This window comes from Natrix helvetica (genome assembly GCF_964273705.1).
Source record: "Natrix helvetica genome assembly, chromosome: 3".
NCBI lineage: Eukaryota > Metazoa > Chordata > Lepidosauria > Squamata > Natricidae > Natrix > Natrix helvetica.
In genome coordinates, this window is record NC_138549.1 from 44,597,897 (window position 1) to 44,609,241 (window position 11,345).

Consider the following 11,345-nt stretch of genomic DNA (forward strand, 5'->3'; position numbering starts at 1 on the left):
TTTCATGTATTTGAACCTATATTTAATTGTCTTTCCATTATCATATTCAATAAATTAATAATTCAGTTTAATTTATTGTGTAAAAGAATATTTCATATATTTTATCTTTTATTTAATTATCTTTCCATTATCCTGTTCAATCAGTTAGCAACTCAGTTTAATTATCATGTAAAGATGTAAACCACATGCCTAACTTTATATTCTCCCCATAACAATTTCTAAATATCAGATTTTTTCCCTAACAAGTCTTTTGTCCCAATTCTGTATTCCTGTCGTCTCCCTTTTCTTTGTTGAGATATGTCTACCCTTTTCAATTTTCCCCAAGCCACTGTCAAGCCCAGTGGAATCTTTTATCTTCTTTTTATTTCCCTTTGTTAGGACATATCCCCTTCTGCAATTTTTCTTGTACCACTGTCAGAGTCAGTAAAATCTTTTTTGTGCTTTTTATTTCCCTTTATTGGGACACCTCCCCTTTTCAATTTTCCCTGTCACTGTCAAGCCCAATGAAATCTTTTATTTGCTTATTATTTTCCACCATTTCTATAATTTCATTACCCTCCCCATCTTCCTCTTTCATTTCCTGCTTATCAGATTCTGGCTTCAAAATTCTGTTTAAACTTAATTTTAATGATTTATGTATATTTTTTATAATTTCACGCAACTCTTCAAATTCCAACCTTTCCATAATGTCCAGTCCCAAAGTTACAGTTAGTTATACTGTTGATTATAATTTCACAATTCCAGTCCAACTTATATTCTAGTTCAGTTAAAACAGAGAGACTCTGTTCCAGCTATATATTTCAGTTCAGCTAAAATAGAGAGGAAGAGAAGGGGGAGACATCTTAATCACTTCATTTTTGTTCTTTGTTCTTTCCTCCAGCAAATGATTCGCCACTAGTTTCCAGCAATACAGCTTGATATTTTTAAATGCAGTTTTAAATCCAGGCTAATGTTTTTTCTTTATTTTTTTCCTTGTTACATTCCACCTCTCATTAATTAGAGTTGCTTGAAATATGTATTAATTAGAACAAACTCGGATAGGCTTGGACAAAGCAAATCTCCTTGGTATGCTTTTAATTTTCATTTCTCCTCTCCCTCCTGCTTTTTCAAAATTTTGATTTATGTCCGTTGGTTAATTAAATCTTCTTTCCAAACTTCTTTCCAAAGTTTCTTTCCAAACTTAACATTCCATTCATCGCTCAGACAAGATTAGATTATAAGGGAGAAAATAGTTGTTTAAGATATATTAATTAGGACAAAACTCGAACAAAGCAAGCCTCCTTGGTATGTTTTAACTTTTGTCTTCTATTTCTTTATAGAGCTCTCCATTGTCAATTAATCTCTTTTAAAGGCACAATCTTTTCAAATCCAAATTCAAAGTTTGTGTTTCAGTAGGATAGTCAATTCTCTGTATTCCTCATTTCTGTCACCAAACAAGCCGTTCTTTTTGGGCTTATTTTTAACCGCCATTTTCCCCCCCTTCTTTTCTTTCTGCCAAAATCACAATCTATCCATCAATATTATTTATACTCACAAGGTTCTTTGCCTTTTCCAAATTCTGATTTATGTCAGTTTGTTAATTAAATCATCTTATCAGGTTTCACATTCCTTCATACACCGCTCCTGCTTAGATGCTTTGGCCAGCAGCCCTCAGCTTAATGGTAGCCATGTTACCATGCTACCTCCCCCAATGCCGATTCAAAGAACTAAGCTCTGACCTACGAGGAACCTGTTACCCTCCTCTAGGTCTGATGAGATGCAGCTCCCTTTTCACTCCCCCCACAGGGTCCCTGGCATTGGTTTGTCAGACAGAATTCATGTGAGGCTCTTCGGAGCCCGCATTTTTTCCATCTGTCTCGCTGAGGTACTCCCTCCCACTCATGATAGAAAATTTTGTGAAGGCTTTTCTCAGATTGAGTCTCTATTGAGTCTCTCTTAGTCTCCCATTGGCACCCATTATGCAACATACGGGTTTCAGTATTATAGTCCATGGTTTGTCTCTTTGTACTCTATGTATGCATGTATGTGATTATGTGTGCATTGATCTCTAAAAGAAGTAGGGCTTGGGTTGGATACTATGAACACTTATCTTGCCACTTTTGACCCACTGCAGACATCATTGGTTCTTTACTGTTTATTTCAAGGAAAAATAAATCTCCTTTAATCGAATTATGTTCCAAAAGAATTGATTCTTTATACACAATATATTTGCTATCAGTGAACTGATTTCAATCTTAACTTTTCTGGTGTTAAACGAAAGGTATTTTTAGCAATAGGTTCTTTTCAGCATTAGAACTGCAGATAATGAAACCGAAGAAACTATATATTTACTAAATGTGTGCTTATGAGATTAGATAATTAAGGCTAATGAAAGCCAGAAACAGATTTAAATATTACCTTTCTTCCATTGCCCATGTAATCAAGGGTAGGGCATAGAAATCTAAATATGGTCAGAGAACATCAATTAGAAGCAAAATAGAAATCAGCATTTTAAACCATAATTTTGAGACATTCCTTTAATTTCCTGTCTCTCTAGCTTGGTTCTTAGAGTGATAAAATAATATGGTTATTTTATGCATTGTTTCTGTGGGTATCTTTCTCTTAACCCTACAATCTATGCACTGCAAATAGTATTTCAAAGTAATTATTATCTTGCTTTCAGTGCATAAACATGTCAAGAAGTCTGTTGAAAACTAGTATTTTTTTTTAATCTTTGCTTAGGAAAGAGGAGCTGACTCTGTCTTTGGCCATTCCCTTAACAACTAATTCCACTTACTATAGCACCTCTGCACCCAAGGCAGAACTTCTGATCAAGATGAAGGATTTGCAGCAGCAACAACAGCAGCAGCAAAGTGAGGAGGATTCTGAAAATGAGTTAGACCTCAATTTGTCTGAGAAGAAGGTAAGTTTGTCATGAGATGTTGTTATCAGTATTACTTATTATTGGAAGCCATAGTTTTGAGCTATCTAGTAGTTCTGTCTCATTGCCTGTTCAGTTGAAAATAAATGTGATCACACCAAAAATTATGAGGTGGCAACAGTGCCTAGTATCCAGTATTCACAAAGTAAAAGAGAGAAGCTCCTATTGAAATGAACAAAAAAGCAAAGTGATAGCATTAATGCCTCTTCAGAATACAGAATAATATACTATGGGAAAAGAGGATACTTTTTCAACAAATAAAAAAGTAATTGTGCATCACTGAATTACATTAACTTTTAGAATTAAATCGTATATAAACATAGCAGAGAAAAAATACCATTCAGTTTAACAGCATTTATTTCCTAGTGAACCTGTTCAGAATATCAGTTATTTGTGAGGTACTTTCACCCAACTGAATCAGCACAATTATTTAGATCAAATTCTGATGTTTTGCTCAAGGACTACTGTTGAGTTCAAATGGTTGATGGACATAAAAAAAGAACCTTCTTGGTGACCTTAACTCTAAGCATATCATTTCAGAACTTCTAAAAGAAAATTCAGTCCTCCTGTTTGAGAACCATATTAATCATTTCAATTTTTACATAATTTGAAGTTAATGACAATTTCTAAATGAAAATTCTTTAAATTATTGTTGATTTTTATCTTGGCTCCGAATAGGATTGTTTACAGATGTTTTATCATTATATTTACCATTAGGTTAAGATTTTTATTTATTTAATTCATCAAATTTTTATACCATCCTCCTTATCGAAGTGATTTTGGACAGTTTACAAATAAAGTAATATATAACCCACTTCAAAAGAGATATTATATCAGAAGTGGGTTGCTGCCGGTATGGCCCGGTTCAACCGAACCGATAGTTGAATTTAGGCCTGGGTTGCAGAACTGGCAGCGACCCAGGCCTGCCACACCCCCAAACCGTTTCTCTTGCTGCCGCTTGGCCGCCACCATTTTGTATTTTAGTGACTGTGCATGCACAGTTCACTGTAAATTGTTCTGCGTATGCGCAAAGAACAATTTACATTGAACAGCGCACATCTGGCATGTGGGTTGCGAATCAGCAGTAACGCTGGCAGCAACCCATCCCTGTATTATACGTAGCTTTAAAGGCAGGACAAATACTTGTAACAAAATAAAAATATTTAAAGCCAAAGTTAAGAAGTGAGAATTTCAGGATTTCTGAAGGATGACTTAACAGATAACAGAATAACAGTTGAAAGTGACCTTAGATGTCTTCTAGTCCAACCTCCTGCTCAAGCAGGAGATCCTGTACCAATACCATTCCAAACAAACGGAGATCCAATATCTTCTTAAAAACTTCCAGTGATGGACTTCCCACAACTTAGATTGGCACTCCAAGATTTATCTTCGTAAGGATTTTGATAAATATACTTTAGATCCATATTCATTAACATTTGATTATTGAACTAAATTAGGCAACAATAAATTGACAGTGGCAAGAGCAAAGGAAATTTTCTTTCTATGTAATCAAGATAAAGTCATTCACAATACTCTTAGCAGTATAATCAAAATATACTGTAATAATGAATAACCCTGTCGGACTATAATGTGTAACACAATTGTACAAAATATATCCAACTAAGCATTAGAATCTTGGGTTTTTTATTTGCAGACATTTCCATATCCACCTAGATAATATCTGCTCCTTATATAACTTGTTTGTTTGTTTGTTTGTTTGTTTGGATTTATATGCCACCCTTCTCCAAAAGGACTCAGGGCGGCGTACAACATTAAAAAAACACACATCCCAAAAGTTTTTTTAAAAAAATTTAAATACATATCCAAAAAACAAACTTCTCCTAGTTCTCTTCACATGTACATAAATAGGAAAAGATTTGAATAAAAACAGTTATCTTTAAAATGTTTTTTATAAAATTTATCTTTCCCAGATTAAAAAAAGTTGTGATTCTTCTCAAGTTTGATCTGTTAATATTTCCTATCTTTCAATAAAGAGGAAGTACAATTTTGCACATTTTCTATAATTGTCTGAGATACTCCATAGACAGAAGTGCAATTGTGTGGGAGTTGCTTTTGATTAAATGGTGTCTCATGGCTCAGATTTAAATATCACACCCACATGATTGTGTAATTCAAATGGAATATGTAGCCAGGTGGGATTTTCCTGTGGAAAATTTCCCTGTTTAGTAAGCCGTGCCTGTGTTTGTCAAGCATAGAACTGTTATGACATCGGCTGTTTAAAACCTATATCTCAATGCTGAAACTAAAACTACTGATTCACATTGTTTTATCCAGTCAAATAAGCCAGTTTCCTTTTAATATTCATGATATAGCTTTGTCCAGGAATAATTAAGACATGAACCGGCCATATCTGAAAATCTTTTTTGCACTATCTGGACTTCAACCACACTAAACACTATTTCATTTTTTCAATTTCTGTGTGCACATGAAAAAAAATAAAATGTAGGAGACAAAAGAGATACTTCCTAAAAAGAGCCAAAGGCATTGAGATTTTTATTATTGTGAAATTTTCTTTTCAAAGGACATTCATTTAACTATCCTTGATTCATTTTAAATATGTAGTGATAACATACTTGTTCTGCTACTTTAAGGAGTTGTTTCTTCAGTTGGACATCCCAGTTCTCTTCTTTCAACCCTGTTATAATTTACATTGATTTGAGGGCACTTTTGTTTTTTAGAGAAAACAATTATCGCATTTATGCAAACGCAATAAGATCAATATTACTTCTGATATTCCATCATTTACTTTTCCCACCCTATTTTTATTATATCCATATTTCCCATTCCTACAACATACTTTTCCAGCCTTACTGGAGATCTAAGGTCAAATCACTAGAAGAAAAATCCAGCTTGTATTTTTATGTTTTTGCCATTAAAATCCTTCCTATTTAACTGATAGTTATTATTTATTCCTTGTCTTTTCTTAATCCAAATGAGAAATTGCTCACCGCATGCCTTTATACACTCCAGTAAGAGAATATTAACAGCTGCTCTAACTATTTGAAACAAACGTATTTTGCTTGCATTGATTTTTCTGAATAACAAAAATATATAGAGTATTTTGGCAAGATTCTATTATCTTGTGGTTTTATTATCAAACCATTTAAGAAGTCATGAGATGAATAGCCATATACATCTAATAATTAATTATATTTCATAAATTTAGCTCCTCTCTCTCTCTTTCAGCAAGAGCTTATAGATAGCATTAGTCGAAAACTAAAAGTGCTAAAAGAAGCTCGAGAGACACTCTTGGAAGACATTCAAGCCAATAATCTTCTTGGAGATGAAGTGGAGGTAGTGGTAAAGGATGTCTGCAAACCCAATGAATTTGACAAGTTTCGGATGTTTATTGGAGATCTAGACAAAGTGGTTAACCTCCTGCTATCACTCTCTGGTCGACTTGCCAGAGTAGAAAATGCATTAAACAACTTGGATGAAAATGCTTCTCCTGAAGAAAGGGTAAGGCACTTGTATTGTCATAGGAGGAGGAACTCTAATTGCACCATGTTATTTTGTTCTGCCAGCTCAAGTGTATACATAGATTCCTGTCTTCTTGGTTAAAAATAAGAAATCAACTTTGCTCAAAAGCTGTTATGCTAGAAAAATGTTACTTAAACAGTTGTTTTCTTTTATTGAACTGCTTTATATGCAAAATTGTTGATCAACCAGTTATACTGTGACCAAATTAAGTGGATCATCCCCAAATGAAGATCTTAAGAGAAACTGCATTCTCCAACATATTTTGGACCAAACCATACAGGAGCCAGGAAAAGAATACTCACAGCCTCTGAAGTTGTATCATTTCTAGGGTGGTTGTCCTAAGATGGTAATAGAACAGAACAACTCATCACAAGACAATGTCCCTGAAGACATAATTTAATTAGAACTCTAAAAATAAAAAGACTCAGAAAGCAGACAGTGAATCAAATTTTCATCAACATTTTTGAGACGTAGGAGTGCTGCCATTAATTATATATTTTTAAATTTTTTCTATCAAATAATAAAATTCAGAAAGCTGCTTTGTCATTTTACTATTTGTTTGGGAAGCATGTAGGTCAGGGGTGTCAAACTTGATTTCATTGAGGGCCGCACCAGGGTTGTGTTTGACCTCGGGCCAGGGTGGGCATGATCAGGATGGATGTGGCCAGCTTGACATCACTTGTGTCGGGGCCGTCTGTAGCGGTCTGAGAGCTCTGCCAGAGAAAACAGGCTCCCAAGCTCCATTTTCAGCTGCAATGGCTTCCTGCAATCCTCTGCAAGCGAAAATGGAGCTCGGGAGGGCCGTGCGCAGCCCTTTCAAGCTCCATTTTTACTGGCAGAGGCACCGCAGGTCGGTCTTTTGCTATTTCCAGGGCAGCCCCGTGGGCCAGAGCTAAGCACCCCGGGGGCTAGATCCAGCCCCCAGGCCTTGAGTGACATCCCTGATATAGGTCTTCTTAAGGTGTTTTCTTTAAAAAAATGATAGGAGAATATTCATTATAGAAATGAAATATAAAGCTAAATGTATTAATCACAACAATTTTCTTGTTCTGTTCCCTTAGCGGATTCTAGTAGAAAAACAGAAATTGCTCACACAACAGCATGAAGATGCAAAGGAGCTGAAAGAAAACCTTGATCGAAGAGAACGCATTGTCTTTGATATTCTGGCCAGCTATCTGAGTGATGAAAGCCTTGCCGATTATGAGCACTTTGTCAAAATGAAATCAGCCCTCATAATAGAACAGCGAGAGCTGGAGGACAAAATCAAACTTGGGGAAGAACAACTCAAGTGCCTGACTGAAAGTCTCCCGCCTGAAAGACCCAAATAATGATTAAGTAATAGCAATAATCCTGGAACTTTGTTTTACATAGTTTTATTTGCAAACCTTGAAACCTTTTACATTTTTTTAAGACAGAAAAGAGACCAATATACACATGTGCACTGTCCCCTGATTTTCCAAAAGGGAACAAGAAAACCGTTAATTTTAGAGGGAGAAAAAGTACTTATATTAAGCAGAGAAAATAACTTTTCCAGCACTATGTTTAGGCTGGTGAAATACATTGGTAACATTTTACATTTAGATGCTTTTTTTAAAAAGAAATTTTGCATGATATTAATCCTTTCAAAATTATTTCAAAATCATTTGCTCAAGTAAGATTTTAATTATTTCCAATTAAACTAATTCAGAATGTACCAGTAAATTGCATATTTCTGTGGCTTTGTGAATTTTAATGTTGTAATGAAATATAACTATAGTTCATTAATTTATCACTTCAGTATTGATGGCTGTGGCAGGGATAAGAAAGAAAAGTTTAATTCAAAGCAATTTTCTTATCTGAATGAAAAATTGAAGGATTGATTCTTATAAGTCTTAAGTTTGTAATGCAGGGCAAAATTAATACATTTCATTAGGTACTATTTGCCAGGAGTTTAGTGAGTCATATGTTTGCAGATTGTTCTACATATTCTTCATCTGTTTGTTTTCACCTTATGACTTTGCCTTTAAGGATCACTGTTTGCCCTGTGACTGTGCTATAAGAAGTTCCTTGTTTTACTTGGACTTACAGTTAGATACCTCTGTGCCGTGTTTATATTAGCAAATAATATAACAGTTCGATCTTATTTTCCAGTCAATCACATGTAGGCACATATTAACACTGTAATCTAAAACATATATATTTTTTAAAAGCCCCTTTAAAACCTTTTACATGATAAGGATGCAATAACTGTTGGTGTATTAACCAACTTATAGGTAATGTTCCTTAATATTAATGGATGTTTGTAATGAATAAAGATAATCATTATGTCTTTTCTATAGGGTATTTTTAAGACTTACTGAGGAAATAATTTACCTAAAACCTTGAGCCATTCTTCCCAGTACCCCTTGTTTAAAAGTTAAATTAACTGCACCATTACAAAAGAACTTAATTGTGTATCATTCCACAAGAGTAGGTACAATTTCAGCTGTTCTGATTATCTTGCAATAAAATTGTTAGCTATTGAAGGACTAGCTATAATTGATTCCACATAATCATGTATTTCAAAAGCAGGTGTCACTCAATCCTGTGCATGTCTACTCAAAAGCAAACTTAGGATTCATACCACAACACACTTGTATATGAGATTGCAATCATGTAGTCTTTTTCCACATATCAATGCTAATTCATTCATTTGATGCCATTTCCTTCTATTATTATTCTAATATTTATATCTGACATACATTCTCCAGTCCATATTAGACAAGTGTTCCACTTTGTTTCTGATTTAATCCTTCCATATACATAATATAAAGCACCATTTTTGTTCCAATCAAATGTAACATTTTTTCTTTAACTGTTTAAGGAAATAAAAGTTTTCTGTGGTGATTCAATATGTATATGTGCACTCAAAATATAACCGGTATGTACACAGTAATTTGCATTAAGTCATATAATTCATATGAACTTAGTATATAAATTAATGTATAATTATATTTCAATTTGGATAATAATATATTTAATCATTACCTTTGGTTAAGCTTGCCATTTTTTTGTTTGTTGGTTTTGCAGGCTCTCTGGAAAGGGCCAGTAAAGGGATTCCCTTTATTTCTCTTTTGTGTATATATTTTACAAATATCTCTATTGTTTGTTCTATCTGAGAGAGAATCTGGTGCTAATGTCTTGCATTGGCATCAGGAGTGAAGGATTATTTCTTCACTTTGTACATCATTACAGTATTTAGACTCTTTGTACAGTAAAAGATATATTTTGAATTTTTCCCCTGTGATTCATTTTCCATATGCTACTCAAATTCAAACAACATATTTCAATTTCTTAATTTTTGCTTAATTATTTACCTACTGACAAGGTTATATTGTTTTATCAAGGAAAATAAAATAAACATTGTGCTTGAGTATTGAATGATGTGTTAATTTTAGCCATTATGTATATTAATAACATTATGTAATTGAATGTTTTTCCATTATGAAGAATGTTAATTCTACTTGGATGTTGATTAATTAGCATTAAATTATAAATCCTTAAGATTACTTCAATTTACATTTCACATTTTTTTTGTATGCGCAATATACAAAAAGTGCAGTAGTCACTTTTCTAATATGAGATGACAAATAGATTTTTTAAAAAGGCATAGCAAGTTAAAGCATTCCTGTACAAAGTTCTGTCTCTTATCCCTTCTCTTCTCTTCCTTTTTGGAAGAATGACCCAACAGTTAATTTTCAAGGCCACCCAGTAAATATGTGAAAATCAGTATTCTGTTTACTAAGAGGAGCTATTAATTTGGAAAGCTTTTATAATTTGAAAAAATCAATAAAAGCAAATAGCACAAACACTTAAGTATTGGTAATTGTAAGTTCTCAATTTTCAAGATTTTTGGTATATAGCCATGGATGCTGGTTTATATAAACAGCAGTGTGTCATTGTAGCAGAGTGATTGTATGTTGGACTACTGGGGAGACCAAGATTCGATCATGGAATCTCATAGACTTTGGACTAGTTGCTCAGTCACAGCCCAGCCTATCCCACATGATTTGTGGAAATAAAACAGGGATGTCCTAGTGTAAGCTTTCAGCGCCAGTATCTGTTAGGCTGTGTTGGACTTCAGGGTTTAGCAACTATGATCTAGACTCTAGACAACAGATTTCCTGACATTTTGCCAGCAGCTCTGGCTGGCATCTTCAGTCAAGGTGGACTGTTATAAATCCAGCCATATTTACCAGCAAAACCTCAGGACATCTCTTGTTTAGACCACAATCTCTAAACCCTGAAGCTCAGCATTCCCCAAGGAGGTATCCCATTCAGCACTCATAAAAAGAAGGGATATAAATCCAATGCACTAAGAAATGTATCGTTTTCCTTTTCTGTTTCTCTCTCTGAAGAGTAAATCACTGACAAATTGCTTTTTCTTGTCAAACGTTTTATTTTCTTCATTTGATATATTGTGCCCCAAAGTATGCCAGAGTAGATAGACAACCTACAAATCTAATTAATTAAAAAAATGTTCAACTACGTTTTTGATTGTAAAAGTATATGGCATGTCTAAAACAGAGCAGTATCTTTGGAAAATAGCATTTAAAGTTCATTTTGTTACAATGTAATCTAGCATGTTATCATTTTATACTTTTTCACCAATACCACTAATATAGAGGTTGTTTCATTTGATATGAAGTTTTCAACATTTGCCAGAAGTATCTTACTATCCATAATGTCTTACTCCAACTTTATTATTCTGTAGGATTTTTTGTACTTAAATTAAAGCATTTAAGTAGACCAGACATGTGAACTACAGTATGTCTAATATTTTATATGATAAGTTTTAATGCTTTACTAATACTTTCAGACACTCCTGGATAAATCTTATTTTTCTGAAGTTCTGAAGTAACAATGCTAAAGACAAAAACCATGCTTATTGAAATGATTATTGGCT

General features: G+C 33.8%; 1 protein-coding gene across 1 annotated transcript in view; it reads left to right on the top strand.

Moving 5' to 3' along the window:
• SHROOM2 (shroom family member 2) overlaps positions 1 to 10,362 on the top strand; it is a 125,745-nt gene extending 115,383 nt beyond the window's left edge. The window contains exons 8-10 of the mRNA XM_081946807.1: positions 2,722 to 2,902; positions 6,128 to 6,400; positions 7,483 to 10,362. Coding sequence (XP_081802933.1) covers positions 2,722 to 2,902; positions 6,128 to 6,400; positions 7,483 to 7,749 — 721 coding nt within the window. The 3' untranslated portion in view covers positions 7,750 to 10,362. The remainder of the gene's footprint in view (positions 1 to 2,721; positions 2,903 to 6,127; positions 6,401 to 7,482) is intronic.
• The last annotated feature ends 983 nt before the right edge of the window (positions 10,363 to 11,345 follow it).